The sequence below is a fragment of the Bombina bombina genome, chromosome 5 (assembly GCF_027579735.1).
Source record: "Bombina bombina isolate aBomBom1 chromosome 5, aBomBom1.pri, whole genome shotgun sequence".
NCBI classification, from domain to species: domain Eukaryota; kingdom Metazoa; phylum Chordata; class Amphibia; order Anura; family Bombinatoridae; genus Bombina; species Bombina bombina.
Window position 1 is genome coordinate 926,472,765 of NC_069503.1, and position 20,103 is coordinate 926,492,867.

The 20,103-nt window shown below is 35.6% G+C and overlaps 1 protein-coding gene across 1 annotated transcript in view; it reads left to right on the forward strand.

The window, feature by feature from the left end:
* PREX2 (phosphatidylinositol-3,4,5-trisphosphate dependent Rac exchange factor 2) overlaps positions 1–20,103 on the forward strand; it is a 689,594-nt gene that overhangs the window by 615,979 nt on the left and 53,512 nt on the right. Inside the window, exon 38 of the mRNA XM_053715101.1 lies at positions 19,462–19,564. Within this exon, the coding sequence (XP_053571076.1) occupies positions 19,462–19,564 (103 nt within the window). The remainder of the gene's footprint in view (positions 1–19,461; positions 19,565–20,103) is intronic.

Below are 20,103 nucleotides of genomic sequence, written 5' to 3' on the forward strand. Positions count from 1 at the left end.
AGGCTTTATAAGGCTTATTATTTCACAGTTTTTTTGTCAGAGGAAGGGGTTTGTTTACCCCGAAACTATTTGTTTGTCAACTGAAGACCAGTGAGTGCTTCTTTTTTGTTTGGGACTATATATATATATATATATATATATATATATATATATATATATATATATATATATATATATATATATATATATATATATATATATGTGTGTGTGTGTGTGTGTTATGTTTCTTCTTAATTCATCTCCCAGCTTTCCAGGGAACAAAAGGATACATATTCATTTTTATACAAAGCATATGGAGGCATTTTATTCTTTTGAAATATAATCAATGAGTCACCAAAAACAAGTCCTATACTTAGTCAAATACTGTGCTGTTTGCACTAGGGAGAGCGCTAAGGTAACTATTAGTACTGAATAAAGGGAGAACACAGGGAATCTGTAAAATAGATTATTGACAAATTATGCTAAACAAAGCAATGATTATACATTAGGCAATACTTAGCTTTGATTGTTAATGGCTTGTTAGTTGCTAAAGATTGCGTACACTGGCAGGGAAGAAAATAACATCATCACACATAGGAGGAACTCCATCTCATCAGGTAACAAACACTTGTAGAAGGTGTTCAGCCTAATCTCATCTCAACTGGACAGTGCAGGTTCAACACTGTGATGATACCCAAAAGTAACACTGAACTTTCTGTCTGAATGGGGTCAGAGAGACAGTTGTGGCATCCCTGCAGCCCTTGCGCCCTTTCACAGAATCACATAAATAACTTTTTATTACAAGACAGTGAACTATATATTAACAAGCAGTGACATTTCTACTTCCCTGCCAATTGTCTAAATACATTGTATTAATTAGTCATATTAAAGTTAGTTTCTCATAGGGCCATGCAATACTGAAAGCCTATATTGTTTACGTAGTGCATGGAGCAGGGATGTAAACAAAGCCCTATTTCTAAGGCCTTTTATTTGCCTATAATTATATGTGTTCTCTAAAAGCAACATTTTAATATAAAGTGCTAATATACTGTTTGATTAATTATTTGTGCATGGAATCGTGAAACGTTTCCAATCCCTTACATGTGCCTAATACCTCAGGTCAGAAGTCCACATACACTCAGGCCACCATAATAAAAAGCCATTGTGTTATATGAAAGGTTAATACATCTTTCATATCCACATTTAAATGATAGGAAATAGAAGCATAGCATAGTCTCTAATGAGACACTTTTGAATATGTTTCACACCTATATTGGCACTTTAGCAAAGAAAATTAATTATCCGTTTTCTGCATCAAGATAAAAAAGGAATCTAGGTGAATATAAATATCCTGGAAGGGTGATTTCTATTGTTTCCAAGTCATTAAAAAAAGCACAGGCATCAGGAATAAGGACCTTCTCTGTCTTAGGAATGTCAAATATTTGTTCTGACGGATGCTTTTCAAACATTTACCAAAATAGTAAGAATGATTGATTATATTAAATATGTGTTACAGAAAAATATTATACGTTATAACATACATGAATAATCCTATCAATACCTGGGATAACCTCTCAGCACCCCAGTCTAGGTGTCACAATAAACCTGATCAAATCAATCTTTCATCCAGAATACCTAATTCATTTTCATTTGCTCAACTTAAACATCAGGGGTATCACTAATGCTCACACAAAAAGGCCATGTAACCATTACTCACGAATAACGCCTAGTAGAATAGAACGCAGGTTGTCTGTATATGCCTTTGGTCCAGTGGCTATTTTTATCAGATTTGCAGTAGAGATAGCTTTCATCTGCCTTGGCATGTGAAACTAGAACTTATTATTAACTATAAGAAACAACACATTTTTGTTCTTTCTAACCTGTAATAAAATGTGTGCAACAAAAGATTCTGTAATTAAGTAAGTAGTTTCCTCAAATATGTGAGCACATGGCCTGGCATCTACATTTAAACATCTGACAGTTAAAGGACAGTCTACTCCAGAATGTTTATTGTTTAAAAAGATAGATAATCCCTTTATTACCCATTCCCCAGTTTTGCATAACCAACACTGTTATATTAATACACATTGTACTGCAATGATTACCTTGCTTCAAAGCCTCTGCAGGCTGCCCCCTTATCTCAGTTCTTTTGACAGACATGCATTTTAGCAATGTAGACACAAAAATAACTCCAGGGGAGTGAGCACAATGTTATCTATATGATGCACATGAATTAACAGTGTCTAACTGTGAAAAACTGTCAATGTGCAATGAGATAAAAGGTAGTTCAATGGCTTTGAAATTAGCATATGAGCCTACCTAGGTTTAGCTTTCCACAAAGAATACCAAGATAGGAAAGCAAATTTGATGATAAAAGTAGATTGGAAAGTTGTTTAAAATTGCATGTGCTATCTGAATCATGAAAATTTAATTTTGACTAGACCCTTTAAGGGAAGCAAGATTTGCAATGTTAAAACATCCCATCATTTTTGTTTTTAATAACCTTGATTTACAATATCTAGAACCTTGTGTTTCAATCTTCTTACAGCAATAGAAATTCAATTAAGAGAGACCTCATTCTGTATAGTGAGGTTTGACGGTTGGACAGCATTTTTGCAACTACATTATTGTAATTGTGTAAACAGTTTACAGTATGTAAACTGATAGAATCCTGATCTAGAAGATATCAGTAGCTGCCACTTTCTTCTAATAGAAACCAATTTCCAGCAATGTTTTTCTTGATTTCATATTTGAAATCACACCAAACCCAAAAACGCTATTTTCTCAATCAATGTTTGGAAAATATGGAAAAAAATACTTTAAAAAAAAATAAAAATGTCTATATAATCATTGAGCAAACATGTCAAGTATACCCACTATGCTCATATACAAATTTAATTCATATTGTTTACCAATTATCAGGATTAATTTGGAATACAATAGGTTATCTCGCACATGTAAATGATGATTTCCCTCAGGCACTGTACAAAGGAATTAATCAAAACACCAGTGATATAAACTTTAAAGGTGTTAAACATTCATTGTATTTGTCATTTTCGCTTTGATTCCCAGTTTCTATCCTGATAACACCAATTTAACAACCAAAAACAAATATTTGGAAGTTGAAAACTAAACTTCCTTTGGAATTGTGATCAATTGAAAAACACGCTACCCATATCGTCTGAAACTTCATTATCTGGAGACAATATCGGAAAGATTTTTATCAGGGCCTACACGTTTCACTGACAATTTTTAGAAAGCATAAATCTTGCTGAGCTGCAAGTGTTACTAAAACTGACCTTTCTATGTAATTCCTGACCCATAAATTAGTTTAGTAAAATAAATATCTTTTACTTGATTCTAAACAAATGTTACCCAAACACTGTTCTACTTGGGTAATAGAACCTTTTCATCTAAAGTTGATTTACGTAATAAATTCTAACTTTTTATTGACTTGTCTTTAAGCGTTTGCGATTTCCTCCAATGCAGCAGAAATATTGGTATTATTGAACAATGTGGATTATTTACTAGCTGGAACTCTTCAAGATGTAAATTGGTCAACTTAAGACCTCTTGTATTGATTTATCTCAGCTTGGTCTTGATGATACAGGACAAAAAATCCTTTGCATGGCATATTTGTTGCTGTTTCATTTAACCCTCTGTGGAGCAATCTAGATTAGTTTTTAATTAATAGTTGTTACATCTAGAAAGTCAGTCATTTTAATTTACATTAATTTCATTTGTTTTTGGCTTCTAAAACCTGTTTCTGCTTTAAATTGACACCCGCAGATATTATGGTAATTTACTTAAAGCAGACTCTTCATCTAAAGTTATATGAACACTTAATCAATCAGATTGAGCTTGCATTCTATTGGCTGTTCCGATCAGCCAATAGAATGCGAGCTCAATCTGATTGGCTGATTGGATTAGCCAATCGGATTGAACTTTAATCTGATTGGCTGATTTAATCAGCCAATCAGATTTTTCCTATCTTAATTCCGATTGGCTGATAGAATCCTATCAGCCAATCGGAATTCGAGGGACGCCATCTTGGATGACGTCATTTAAAGGAACCTTCATTCGGTGAGTAGGCGTCGGTTGAAGAGGATTGATCCGCGTCGGCTGGAAGAAGATGGCTCCGCTCCGGATGGATGAAGATAGAAGATGCCACTTGGATGAAGATGTCTGCCGGTCCGGATGTCCTCTTCTGCCCGGATAGGATGAAGACTTCTGCCGGTCTGGATGTCCTCTTCTGCCCCATTGGATGAAGACTTCGGCCCGGCTGGGTGAAGACGATTCAAGGTAGGGAGATCTTCAGGGGGTAGTGTTAGGTTTATTTAAGGGGGGTTTGGGTTAGAGTAGGGGTATGTGGGTGGTGGGTTTTAATGTTGGGGGGTTGTATTTTTTTTACAGGCAAAAGAGCTGATTACTTTTGGGCATGCCCCGCAAAAAGTCCTTTTAAGGGCTGGTAAAAGAGCTGGTTACTTTTTAATTTAGAATAGGGTAGGGACCTTTATTATTTGGAGGGGCTTTTTATTTTATTAGGGGGCTTAGAGTAGGTGTAATTAGCCTAATATTCTTGTAATCTTTTTTTAAGTTCTGTAATTTAGTCTTTGTTTTTTTTTGTAATTTAGTTTAGTTTATTTAATTGTATGTAATTGTAGGTAATTTATTTAATTAATTTATTGATAGTGTAGTGTTAGGTTTAATTGTAACTTAGGTTAGGATTTATTTTACAGGTAATTTTGTAATTATTTTAACTAGGTAGCTTTTAAATAGTTAATAACTATGTAATAGCTATTGTACCTAGTTAAAATAAATACAAAGTTGCCTGTAAAATAAAATATAAATCCTAAAATAGCTACAATATAATTATTTGTTATATTGTAGCTATATTAGGGTTTATTTTACAGGTAAGTATTTAGTTTTAAATAGGAATACTTTAGTTAATAAGATTTAATTTACTTTGTTAGATTAAAATTATATTTAATTTAGGGGGGTGTTAGGGTTAGACTTAGCTTTAGGGGTTAATACATTTATTAGAGTTGCGGCGAGGTCCGGTCGGCAGATTAGGGGTTAATAAGTGTAGGTAAGGTAGCGGCGACGTTGTGGGGGTTAGATTAGGGGTTAATAAATATTATGTAGGTGTCGCCGATGTTAGGGGCAGCAGATTAGGGGTACATAGGTATAATGTAGGTGGCGGCGGTGTCCGGAGCGGCAGATTAGGGGTTAATTGTGTAATGCAGGTGTCAGCGATAGCGGGGGCGGCAGATTAGGGGTTAATAAGTGTAAGGTTAGGGGTGTTTAGACTCGGGGTTCATGTAAGGGTGTTAGGTGCAGACTTAGAGAGTGTTTCCCCATAGGAAACAATGGGGCTGCGTTGGGAGCTTAACGCTGCTTTTTTGCAGATGTTAGGTTTTTTTTCAGCCCAAACTGCCCCATTGTTTCCTATGGGGGAATTGTGCACAAGCACATTTTAGCTGCTTACCACTACAGTAAGCAACACTGGTATTGAGGGTTGAAGTAAATTAGGCTAAACACACCCTTTTTGTAGCCTAACGCAGCCCCTCAGACAACTCTAAATACCAGCGTTGTTTGGAAGCAGCGGTAGGAAAAAAAGCTGCGTTAGCTACGCGGGTCTTTACCGACAAAACTCTAAATCTAGGCGTAAGATAGCTACAATATAACTAATAGTTACATTGTATCTAGCTTAGGGTTTATTTTTATTTTACAGGCAAGTTTGTATTAATTTTAACTAGGTACAATAGTTATTAAATAGTTATTAACTATTTAATAGCTACCTAGTTAAAATAATTACAAAAGTACCTTTAAAATAAAACCTAACCTAAGTTACACTAACACCTAACACTACACTATAATTAAATTAATTCCCTAAAATAAATACAATTAAATACAATTAAATAAAATTATCTAAAGTACAAAAAAACAAACACTAAATTACAGAAAATAATAAACAAATTTACAAGATTTTTAAACTAATTACACTTAATCTAATCCCCCTAACAAAATAAAAAGCCCCCCTCAAAATAAAAAAAAGCCCTACCCTACACTAAATTACAAATAGCCCTTAAAAGGGCCTTTTGCGGGGCATTGCCCCAAAGTAAATCAGCTCTTTTACCAGTAAAAAAAAATTACAAATCCCCCCCAACATTAAAACCCACCACCCACACAACAAACCCTACTCTAAAACCCACCCAATACCCCCTTAAAAAAACCTAACACTAACTCCTTGAAGATCACCTTACCAGGAGAAGTCTTCATCCAACCGGGCCGAAATCCTCAACGAATCCGGCATAAGTGGTCCTCCAGACAGGCAGAAGTGGTCCTCCAGATGGGCAGAAGTCTTCATCCAGACGGCATCTTCTATCTTCATCTATCCGGCGCGGAGTGGGTCCATCTTCAAGACATCCGACACGGAGCATCCTCTTCTTTCCACAGCGACTGAAGAATGAAGGTTCCTTTAAGTGACATCATCTAAGATGGCATCCCAGAATTCTATCAGCCAATCCGAATTAAGGTAGGAAAAATCCTATTGGCTGATGCAATCAGCCAATAAGATTGAAGTTCAATCCTATTGTCTGATCCAATCAGCCAATAGGATTGAGCTGGCTTTCTATTGGCTGTTCCAATCAGCCAATAGAATGCCAGCTCAATCCTATTGGCCGATTGCATCAGCCAATAGGATATTTTCGACCTTAATTCCGATTGGCTGATAGAATTCTATCAGCCAATTGGAATTGAAGGGGCGCCATCTTGGATGACGTCACTTAAAGGTACCTTTATTCTTCAGTCGCCATGGAAAGAAGAGTCCATCTGGAGGACCACTTCTGCCCGTCTGGAGGACAACTTCTGCCGGATTCTTTGAGGACTTCGGCCCGGTTGGATGAAGACTTCTCCCGGTAAGGTGATCTTCAAGGGGTTAGTGTTAAGTTTTTTTTAAGGGGGTATTGGGTGGGTTTTAGAGTAGAGTTGGATGTGTGGGTGGTGGGTTTTAATTTTGAGGGGGATTTGTACTTTTTTTTTACAGTTTAAAGAGCTGATTACTTTGGGGCAATGCCCCACAAAAGGCCCTTTTAAGGGCTATTTGTAATTTAGTGTAGGGTAGGGCTTTTTTTGTTTTGGGGAGGCTTTTTTATTTTGTTAGGGGGATTAGATTAGGTGTAATTAGTTTAAAAATCTTGTAATTTGTTTATTATTTTCTGTAATTTAGTGCTTTGTTTTTTTTGTACTTTAGATAATTTAATTTAATTGTATTTCATTGTATTTAATTTAGGGAAATGATTTAATTGTAGTGTAGTGTTAGGTGTAATTGTATCTCTTAGGTTAGGTTTTATTTTACAGGTACTTTTGTATTTATTTTAACTAGGTAGTTATTAAATAGTTAATAACTATTTAATAACTATTGTACCTAGTTAAAATAAATACAAACTTGCCTGTAAAATAAAAATAAACCCTAAGCTAGATACAATGTAACTATTAGTTATATTGTAGCTAGCTTAGGGTTTATTTTACAGCTAAGTATTTAGTTTTAAATAGGAATAATTTAGTTAATTATAGTAATTTTATTTATATTTATTTGAATTATATTTAATTTAGGGGGTGTTAGGGTTAGGGTTAGACTTAGGTTTAGGGGTTAATAACCTTAATATAGTGGTGGCGACGTTGGGGGCGGCAGATTAGGTGTTAATAAATGTAGGTAGGTGGCGTCGATGTTAGGGATGGCATATTAGGGGTTAATAATTTTTAACTAATGTTTGCGAGGTGGGAGTGCGGCGGTTTAGGGGTTAATATATTTATTATAGTGGCGGCATGTCCGGTTCGGCAGATTAGGGGTTAAAAAATGTATTTTAGTTTTTGCGATATGGGGGGGGGGGCTCGGTTTAGGGGTTAATAGGTAGTTTATGGGTGTTAGTGTACTTTTTAGCACTTTAGTTAAGAGTTTTATGCTACGGCGTTGTAGTGTATAACTCTTAACTACTGACTTTAAAATGCGGTACCAGTCTTGACAGGAGAGGGTGTACTGCTCACTTTTTGGCAGACTCGGAATACCAACGCTATGCAAGTCCCATTGAAAAAATAGGATACACAATTTACTTAAATGGATTTGCAGTATTTCCAAGTCTGGCCAAAAAAGTGAGCGGTACACCTGTACCTGCAAGACTCGTAATACCAGCGGGCGTTAAAAAGCAGCGTTGGGACCAGCCAACGCTGCTTTTTAAGCCTAACGCACAACTCGTAATCTAGCCGAAGGTTCTTTCAAGAAACTAACGGCAACATAAAATATCATTACAATCTGATACATTTTTAACCCTATATAAGACCATTTTTGCTGCAAAATTTTCCTCCTGTGTTGGTGAACGTTGAAGTTAAACCCATGTTAAACACTTTTTTAAAAATATCAAAGCACAAAAAGTCCAATATCTAGAGTCACTTTTTATAGAGAATATATCTTAAAGAAAAATCAAAGGTAAATATGTTTCTTATAGTAATATTTAAAATGCATTGAATTTGTTCAAATGTGAATTGTGCATGAGCTACAATATGTTGTAGGTTTGTTGTGTCTAACAATCTATTTGATGCTTCCTATAATAGGTAAAAGAGGTTCTCAAGACATTGCCAACATTGGATGTGTTGATAAACATTTTTTTTAACCCTTTTCTAATATATTAATTCTGGTATTGTATTATGGCTCACTGATATAAATGTAATGCTTTATTGTCATTCTAATTCTGAACTGATATAATAATGGGTAAACCGGATTCACTAAAACTGTACCAGCTTTTCTAATCTCAAAAAATATTTTCTTAGTCTAAAGAGCCACTTCACTAAAAAACTGATACTTATGTGTGCTTTAGTGAAAAATAGCAACAAAAATAAATCATTAAATAATAATAATTGAAAAGACTGAATGGGCTTTTAGAGATGCTATAAAACTCAGCTCTGGGCAAATTATTCCATCAGACCTCGCTTTACACACAACTGTAAGATTCATAATTATAATTAGGTATAGCCTCATCGAAGCTGTGAGATGTGAGTTTAGTGACATATAAACCAATGGTCCTAATTCCCTTTATTATATATGTGGACCTGGCACATGCTCCTAATTCTGTTTCTATTCTGAGAGAAACAAATTCCACTTTAAATACTAATTTAAACGTAGGTAAATATGATGTATTAAAAAGACCCTACAATAACCTATAACCTAACCTATAGTTGCAAACAATATAATTATATGTTAAAAATGTTCGAGTCAACCTTACCAGCTTTGAAATGGCAAAGATGAAACACTAGGTTTTCTAAAACGAAACTGTATATATATATAGTGATTATGGACCACCCAGAATCGCTTTTAAGAGAGGCAGGAATCTGAGGGATATACTCATGAAGACTGATCCTGTTGGAAGCTACAGCAAGGTAATTACCAGTACTAAGAAGGGGTCTAATAAATGCCCAAGCTGTGTGACTTGCAATGCAATGCTTCAGGGCACCCAATTTCGACACCCACACACCAACGAAAGGTTCAGCATTAAATACTACCTCACTTGCTCTACAAAATATGTAGTGTATATGCTGAATTGCAATTGTGGCCTGTTCTATATTGGTAAAACTACAGATGCCATTAGGAAACGGATGGCAAATCATAGATGCGCCATCCGTACTGCCATAGACAAAGGTGCCAGTGACCAGCCGGTGGCAAGGCACTTTTTGGAACAGGGTCACACCCAGACCCAAGGTTTACTCACATTAATCATGTCCCTCCTTTACCCCGTGGGGGTGATAGAGGTAAACTGCTTCTAAAAAAAGAAGCTGAATGGATTTACAAATTGGGCACTATCCACCCAAGAGGCCTGAACATGGGTATTGACTGGCATTGTTTTCTTTGAACTCGTTGGCCCTTCTGAGAGGTGTTATCTTGCTTTGAGCCAGGTAACTACCCGGCTGGAAAACCTAGATACAACAGCAGTCATACCCCACGTACGTGCTATTCTTATGGACTGATGTGGGATTGGACTATATATCTTGTTTTACATGCTTTATGTATTGCCCATACATTGCTACAATGACTGTGCATGCCCCGTGACCTGTATATAGGCTTTCTGTACCCTTTTTATTCCAGTGGAACCGTTTCCCCAGTTTAGGATCCCCTTGCATACATGGGCTTTATTTTAGGGCTGTTAGGGGTAATATAATTTCTCTACATGTGGTCCCACCCATTGGGTATTTCATTTACATACTGTCTATTCCTGTCAGAATATTGGATGGACTATCCATCTTCCTTCCCCTATGTATATGCATATCTTCCCCTTATCATGACGCCTGGCACGTACTGTCCATGTCAGCATTATGGGTCCACAGTAACCTGTACATGCCTTAGCCAACATAGGAACACACTATGATTATACACTGCCTTATTATAGATGAGATTTATGGTTGATTCAGGTTCCACCCCACGTAGGGGCCTGTCCGCTGCAGCATATCAAGAGTCAGAGGTAGTGTCATGGGGTTGTATTTGTCCTCTAGTATTTAATTACTAGTTACTGTTTATCCCCCCTTCATCTCCTTGTTCATATTTGGCTGCCTGCAGCCTCGTAGTGGGTATCAATATTGGCTATGAAACCGTTTTTTTCACTTGACCTTTTTCATGTGACGTTAACAAACAAGGGTACCCCCTAAAAGTTGGTGTGTGCATCCTGTTCATATTATGGGTCCCTTTGATTCTGTAGGTAGGACAACCAATATGTGACTGTACGGCTACCATACATTATGGTGTGCTTTGCGATATGTTCCGCTTGAGCTGTTATAGGGGCTTGCCGCTAATAACCAATCAGGTAATTCTACATGACTCTAAGGGGCGGGTCTAGTCACTCGGGACCAGTACGGGACTCAGTCACATAGACACATGATTTTGCTGCCCTATTCGCCTTCCGGGCTACCTGTGTCATACGATGCACATTTTTTATGTTATATTTTGCCCATTTGACTGTATATCCCAAGTTGATTGCCTTTTATATGGTATGTGTACCATGATTATGTAAAGATTGCTGGGCATGACCTCTTGAATTGCAGAATTGATATTGATTACATTTAGGCTGCTTGATTACGGTTACACATTGACCTGAGTACACTAGTTGTTATATCGCTCACGGATCTGTACTCTTGTTACTACTGGCATGATATTCAGTTCATTCCTCCATTTTTGTGTATGTACACATAGGTCTGTGTAGACTTGAGACTCAGCTTATGCGATCCAGATGCTTCTTTATATAGACACCAAACTGAAAGAAAGGACACTTTGTATTTGTATCTTTTTATCTGTATTTGTGTATAATGCTATTTTGTTGTTTCACTCTATCTATTGTCACTATATATGTTTATTTGCAAAGTATTGGTTGCCTAGCAACAATATTTGGCATTTTTTCAGAGGGAGTGGGGTTACTGTATGTGTATAAATGTTTGCTTCACTGTATTTGACATTGGTCTGAGGAAGGGGAGTATTCCCCAAAACGTCACTGAAATAAATCTTCTGTTATATTAAGACCAGAGAGTGCTGTCTTCTATCTGCTATATCATCACCCATATTCTAGCACCCTGGCACTTGTGAAACTGTTCGTGAGAGTGCACCTGTCTTTTTATTTTATATATATATATATATATATATATATATATATATATATATATATATATATATATATATATATATATATATATATATACAGTTGTGCTCATAAGTTTACTTACCCTGACAGAATTTATGATTTCTTGGCCATTTTCAGAGAATATGAATGACAACACAAAAACCTTTCTTTCACTCATGGTTATTGTTTGGCTGAAGCCATTTATTATCAGTCAACTGTGTTTACTCTTTTTAAATCATAATGACAACAGAAACTACCCAAATGTCCCTGATCAAAAGTTTACATACCCTGGTGATTTTGGCCTGATAACATGCACACAAGTTGACACAAAGGGGTTTGAATAGCTATTAAAGGTAACCATCCTCACCTGTGATCTGTTTGCTTGTAATTAGTGTGCGTGTATAAAAGGCCAATGAGTTTCTGGTGTCCATCTGTATACTCACCTGCTTTTTGGCACTTTGCTGAATAAAATCAAATAAAATAGAAACCATAATTCTTCATTAAACTTCTATTAACAATGAAATCAGTTGTGTTGATTTTAAAATTTGTATTACTGTTTTATTTGAAAATACTTTAGATAAAAAAAATGAGTTAAAGATATCTTTGCTTTCTATTTGTGAAAAATAGCAAGTTTACCAAGGAAGCTCCTGTTTTTTTTTAAAGTGATTTTTTAAAACTTTATTGTATCTGGGCCAAAATCTTAATTCCCCGGATTAAATCGAATGATATCTCTCACCTCTCCAGCCTCTCCCTTTTTATCTATAAGAAACAAAAAAAAATGATTTTAATATCAATAATAAAACTTAACAGGTAAAGTTTTATTGTGGTATGTAACATTTATAAATCTATATAAAAGCTGAAGTGATTATAAATTGTTGCATTATTATACGTCTAATGACACAGCATCAAACATAAGTTCACAGTGTTAATGGCACTGAAATGACTAATAATAATTTAAATGATTTAAATGCAGTATTGATTTGTTATTGCAACTTACAGGCAATAAAAATGATAATCCTGATCTTTCATTAACCCCAATAATAAAGTATTTAATATGTGGATAAATGAGTACATCTAAGTATACAGTGTGCATGCTAAACCACTATTTTTTAATTTTTTTGCATAATTTGTGGCAGTTTGACATAAAACACAGAGTGTATCTCCTGTTATTGATATAAATCATCTAACAGAACAATTTGCATATGAAAAAATGCATGGGAGTGGGTTAGGCCGTCTAGTCCCCCAAAATACCTAAAGCTATTTAAAGGGACATAAAAGCCAAATTATTTCTTTCATGATTTAAAAAGAGCATGGGATTTTAAACAACTTTCCAATTCACTTCTCTAATCTAATTTGCTTCATTCCATTGATATAATTTGTTGAAAAGCATACCTAAATAGGCTTAGTAGCTGCTGATTAGTGGCTGCACATAGATGCCTCGTGTGATTGGCCCACCCATATGCATTGCTATTTTTTCAACAAAGGATATCTAATGAATGAAGCAAATTAGATAGTATAAGTAAATTGGAATGCTGTTTAAAATTGTATTCTCTATCTGAATCGTGAAAGAAAAATATTTTGGGCTTCATGTCTCTTTAAAGGGACAGTCATGTAAAAAAAAAAACTTTCATGATTCAAATAAGGCATGTAATTTTAAACAACTTTTATATTTACTTTTATCACCAATTTTGATTTGTTCTCTTGGAATTCTTAGTTGAAAGCTAAACTTAGGAGGTTCATATGCTAATTTCTTAGACCTTGAAGGCCGCCTCTAATGTAAATGCATTTTGACAGTTTTTCACCACTAGAGGGCATTAGTTCATGTGTTTCATATAGATAACATTGAGATCATGCACATGAATTTACCATGGTGTGAGCACTGATTGGCTAAAATGCAAGTCTGTCAAAAGAAATGAAATAAGGGGGCAGTCTGCAGAGGCAAGGTAAATACAGAGGTAAAACCTGTATTATTATAACTGTGTTGGTTATGCAAAACTGGGGAATGGGTAGTTAAGGGATTATCTATCTTTTAAAGCAACAAAAATTCTGGTGTTGACAGTACTTTAAATAGGCAACTCTTATCACTCTCCTTGATTATATATCAAACAACTCATAATTTGTAAAGGGGTCAAATTCAAATAAGAGATTTGATTTCTTTATAGCAGGAACATGATTGTCTTACTTACTATATAATGATAACCTGCTAGAAACCTCTAGTCTCAGTTTATTTTTTGCTGTCATGGTTTCCAGATCCGTGTTTGAGCAAATACAAATTGTCATACAAATACATTGAAGACATTTTTGTGAAAGAAGATGTTTTTATGTATGTTGTTTTTTTATTAATTTATTACTTCTTATTATAGTTTGTAAGGAGTAAGCATATAAAAACATTGGCAATATAAAACGTTTGTGCAGTCTTAAAGTGTAGTAAATATTTTATTACTATTATGAGTCTACATGATTCAAGATTGTGCAAACTGAGAAAAACTTTTGGTGATTCAATAATGTTAATGATTCAGAAATGTAAACTGGAACCATAAAGTATTTTTTTTTTTTTTTAAGTAATTTTTATTGAGGTTTACAAACATAAATGACATCAAGTTTGCACAATACAGAATACTTATCTAATAAAACAGAAAAGTCATAGGCATTTGCATACATTTTAGCACATCAAATGACAAATCGAAACATCATATCTATGCAGGTCTATCCATAGATTTCAGACTGGCTACTCTTGGACCTTCCAAGTGGCTCAATATTTAGCAATAGATCTAATCTATAGACCATAATACATCCATTAGTCCATTTCTAAACCTATACATTAAGGGCATTTCAGGATTAACGCCTTTATATTATAGAATGCTATGCCATTTATGATTCAATAAGATAAAACATCATTTGAAGGCGCAAACAACCAAAGGAACCTCATTTAAGAGCCTCCCAAAGTAACTGAGAAAAATAAAAATAAATAAAATACACCCCGGCTAAGAGTTAGTGGCCACCCTTGGACCACGAATGGTAAATATAGATGAGGGATGGAGATTGGGAGAAATGTTAATAGGGCCACTATTGGACCCAATGCTATGGCAAGATATTCTTTACCCTTAAATAGCCCCCTAGGATAAACAAACAGATAGAAGTTAGGTATACCCCACTAAGAATTTGTGGCCACTCTTGAACCACGTGTTTTAAGTATAAACAGGGGGTAAAGTTTGGGGGAAAAATTAACAGGGCCACTTTCGGACCCATTCCAGAATTACAAAATTAAAAATATATAGGCCACTTTTGGGCCTCTATATATTTAGTGCAACATACATTTTGTGTATTATTCATGATATATATGAATAGTAAGAAGTAACAATAAGAAAGAGCAACTATGATAAGCTAGATAAGTTCCATATAAATGTAGACATCAGCCCTTAGATCTTAAAGCCTTAATAGTTTTACCTGATAGGATATTGTCCCCAGATAACATGCAGGAGCCTCTCATAGATCCCTATTGTATCCTTATGGTTAAATGGGGGAATTTAAGAGAAGAGAGATATAGGGTCACTTTTGTATTCACAATATTCCATATAGAGAACAGCTTATTAAAATGTGTATAAGACATTTGGTTCACCATTAAACTAAGTAACTATAGAACCGGTATTCTCATAGTTATAGAGGAAAATCCCCCACGCTAATTGAAGCCACTTTTGGGCTTCAGAACACCCTGCCACACTGCAATAAGAGGGATAATGTTTAAATATACCTGCCACTTTTGGACCTCTGGCACATTTATTAGGCTGTGGAAAAAGCTATTACCCATTGATTATAGTATTTTATGTAACCCCATTAGGTGAAAGCTGCTTTTGGGCTTCTGTATATAGTATATAACATCAGCTTAATAGGAGATATGATACTAAAAAATGATCTCATGACCCCCCTTGGGCCTCCTGCAAACAGTACTTCAAACTAAGGGGTGCATAAGCTACATTTCGGCCCTTATCTAGAACATAAAGCAACTGATGTTCTGAGTATTATGCATGATAAACAAAAAAAATACTATGCATCCCCTATAAAATCTCTAGCTAGGTGTTGCTCAAGTCCTTCACCTTCAAACAAGGATTCAGTGTTATAGCTATATAGTGCTGTGCAGAACTATTCCAATAGAGCAGTGACCAAAACTGTGATTATCTACTGGGTAAGTCCAATTCTAAATAACATATATAACTAACAATGCTCCCTTTAAATATGTCAATGTTGTAGCAGTATCACAATAGGAGCAAACTCTATACAGCCCCTCAACCTCTCATAATGTAGTACTTCATATTTAGGAGTTTAGAAGAGTATTAAACATACTGCGAAGAATGTAAGGAAAATGCATACATAAAATATTCAGTTAACATTGCAAACCTGACTCAGGGTACTATGTCATAAGTACCTAACAGAAAAATGCTGATTCCCTCCAATGTGAAACTACACAACAATGTAGAGTAATGTGCTAAGGCTATGTATATATGGAGACATACAACTTATACATGGATCACAGCTACCAGGATATAGAGTGTCACTGACTGGGTAGTGAAATTTTTCCATTTTAAAGTCTCACCTGAATCCCGCTGGTACAGCAAAAGAGCCGCAACCTGAGAGCTCTGTTTACACACCCAATATACAATTATGTAACTAATATAATATCTGTATGCTCCCTTATTTAAGCAGCGTTTAGTACCACAAACATCAGTTAATGCCTATCTAAATTAAGAAACCAATCTCCCAGCATGCAGGCCTCAAATAGCTGGGCTTGGAAAATTAACCACTGATGTGACTAAGTTGCCAGTGCGGTCAGCGGTCCCAGGAAACAACCCTCAAACTAACCCAGTCCGGTTCTCCATTCTATAGGGACTAGTGGGTGTAGAATCTCTCTCCCCGGCACCTCCGCAGCCTGGTAGTCTCCAAAGAAGTAAGAGTCAGAGCCACTAGTCTTTTTAGAAAAAATTCCTCTAATAGCGTGTGTCGCAGGGATCGTAAAGTCTCCGTCCTGCAACGGAGTCAGCACTCCATCAGCTCCCATCTCATTCTCCTGCACAATGTAGAGTTGCAGCCGCCAATGAGAAACAGCCGGATCTGCTCCTAATTCAAGGTCTAATGCGGTAGGTTGATGTCCAGCCATAGATGATCCCGTAGCTGGTTGTAGCTCCATGTGGGATGCGGGGAGACTAGGCTTTATAGCGGGTAGATTCACCTGGCAGCACAGAGCTCACGCTGTGTTGTGACTCCGCACGCAGCTCCCCTATCTCATTCACTTGTGTGACATTATGCTGCAGGCCGCAATCCATCTTCCTGGCTATGTTGGGCTCTGCCTTATCCTCTTTTGTACCCTGAGCCTCTGCAATTGCTATGATTCGGTCGAATCGAAGCTGTTTTTGTCGGTCAAATTTAGCAAACAATGCTTGCACCTGCAGATATAGTAGCTCTTCCATGGTCAAGAAATGTTACAATTTAGGCAGAGGATATCAATATTCTTTGCTTACCCGGTTTCCCGGAGGGAGCTGAGCTCTCTCTTCTTAGAGGCCGCCAGAGATACTAAGCGGTCCAGTCTGGGAAGTCATTCAGCAATGTCTCCCCTATGTCGTGAGATATGAATTCTTGCTGGATGGCTGTTTAATCTCCAGATTACAGGTGGAATGTAACACTGGGTTACAGAGCTCCCAGTTTAGCTGCCATCTTAGGCCATAGCCTGGACATGCCCCACCATAAAGTATTTTATTGAAAAAGTCAGGAAATATTGAATTGCATGCTGTAGTAGACCCTTTACACTATAGAAATTACACAAAACAAATAATCTTTTTTGTTTTCTTTATATTGGTCTATTTTTGGATATTTTTTGACAGTAAAGTTAGTCTTTATATGAGCTTCAGTTTAAATAACAACTTATGATTGTTTTGTGGAAAACTACCAAGCAAAGCATTAAAACCTATGTCTAAAGGGACAGTAAAATCCAAATTAAGCTTTCATGGTTCAGATAGAGGATCTAATTTAAGATACCTTTCAGTTTAACTCTATTATCAAATGTACATTCTCATTTTATTACTTAGGCTCAGGAGCAGCAATGCATTACTGGGAACTAGCTGGTTATTGGTGGCTGCACACATATGCCTCTTATCACTGGCTCACCCAATGTGATCAGCTACCTCCCAGTAGTGCATAGCTGCCTTCAACCGGCTTTAGCTATATGTTTAAACCCTTTCACATGATCTAACACATAAATAAATTTTCTTTTGCACTTAAATGCAAAAACAGCTTCTACTCATAGGCAACAAAAGGCTTAGCTGTGAAGGGGTTAAATTAATATTGTATTAATTAAAATAGGCATGATGTTCATTGGTTGTGTATAAAAAATATAACATTGTATTTCTTACTTGTGATTTTTACAGTAGATGCTAAATCATTAAAGTTAATCAATAATGTTATGAATTATTGAGAAATAAACCAAATGGTTGAAATAATCCACTAAAACATAGCTGATTAGTGATACACGTAATATTTTTTTGCAAACTATATTATGACAGTAATAATATTTGATTCAAATGTTCATTACAATCACTTAATGGACCTAAATGGTTTCTTTTATGTGCTGAGGTTTTCTACCTGACTGAACAACAACACACTTAATGTCATTTAGATTTGAGAATTATGTTTCACATACTAATATTTATGAAAGTGTCTGGGCTTTGAGCATTTTGTATAATTCCATTTCTTTGCAAGACCTTAAAATAAATTAGTATATAGAGTTTTATCATTCACAGTTTTAATGTGTATATGTCTTTTTTAACCCGATCAATAAAAGTATTTATTAAATGAATAAATTAATGTTTAACAACTATTTATGTTCAATAATACAACTACAATAACTAAAATATGAATACTTCCCATCATACTTTGAAAAATCAGGAGGATGTTGGGCTTTGGCTAAGGGGCAGAGCATTAGTGACCCATGGATGGGGTCTAGACAGTCTCATAGAGAGGCAAAATGAGCTAGAATACTGATCAATGCTCCTGGGAGTCTATTAGAACATAGGTCCTGCATGGGGGAGTGTCCTACTGCTGTGGTCAGTTTGTATTTTTCTTTAATAATGCAGGACACTTGGGTCTGTGTAGTTGTTTACAACCTGATGGTCTAAACCTCTCTGCTCTGGAAAGATTATCTAAGAATCTAATCAGTACTGCAAGATCCTTCAAATAGTTTTAGATGGGCAGATTTTAGATTGAGAACTGTTTATCTAGCTATGCAGGGTTCTTGATATAAAGGATAGACACATGCATTCCAAAATAATGCTCAAAAATGCCCTCAAAGATTTATGTAATGTTTCTCCATGCCGGCAAGTTTTGAATCAACAGGACCTTAGTGTTGGTAATTATAAATCTGTATTTTTGTTAAGAATATTCAATTGAAAATATTTTTTTGTGTTTGTGTATGTGTTGGGGTTTTTCCTGTTTATCTTGTTTCCTTATTTATGATCTATCGGAAGCATTATTGTTCGACTTCTTGAGCTTGTGTGGCTATGAAAGTTTGAGAAGCTCTTCTTGACACAACATCTAACTTGTTAAACTCTTATGTATTGTCACATTTTTTAGAACTAGACACATTGGCCTCTGGTCATTTATGTTTTTGCAGAATGTTCAGACATATATTAGACAGCCCATAGATCATTGACTTAAAACAACATACTGAGAAGTGTCATATATCAGAACTATAGTTAGTATATACGTTACACGTGTAGGTGCTGTTTATACATCATCATATTTATATGCTATTACATTAACATTTCTTATTTGATTGTAGCTCCACGCTGAGCGTAACCCTTGAACAGGCTATAATTCTTGCACGGAGCCATGGACTGCCGCCTCGTTACATCATGCAAGCAACAGACGTGATGAGGAAACAGGTCAGTTACTACCATTGGATATTTTTCACAGCAGTGTTTATAAGCCTTTTTACTTGCAACTGTTATTCCAAATTATACCTAATTAGAACACTAAAATACCTATACATGTATGTGAGTGTGTGTTTGTGCATAAATTACATTTTAATAAATTAGATAAAAGGGAAAACATTGTTGTGTACAAATCAGAAAAAGAACATGCATTTCATCATTTCCACATGCCCTAAATTACATTATTTTTTTTATACAAAACAATCATTTTCAATTTAATCTTCATCTTTGATCACATTTTCGGAGGTAGAGTTCTAGCTAAGCATGGCGATTTAATTGGATACATTAGTGATACTTTATATAAAACAGGTTCAGAATCTTCCAAAAATGTGCCATTCTGCATCAGCACTTACTGTAATGGCTGTTCCATTAAGACATTTTTTGGCATTGCATATTAGCATTTTAACATTAATAGTTTAATCAATAGCCCTGGCTTCTATAGTCATAATTTGAGCTAAACTTATTAGACAACAGTTTGCAGAACTCTAGAA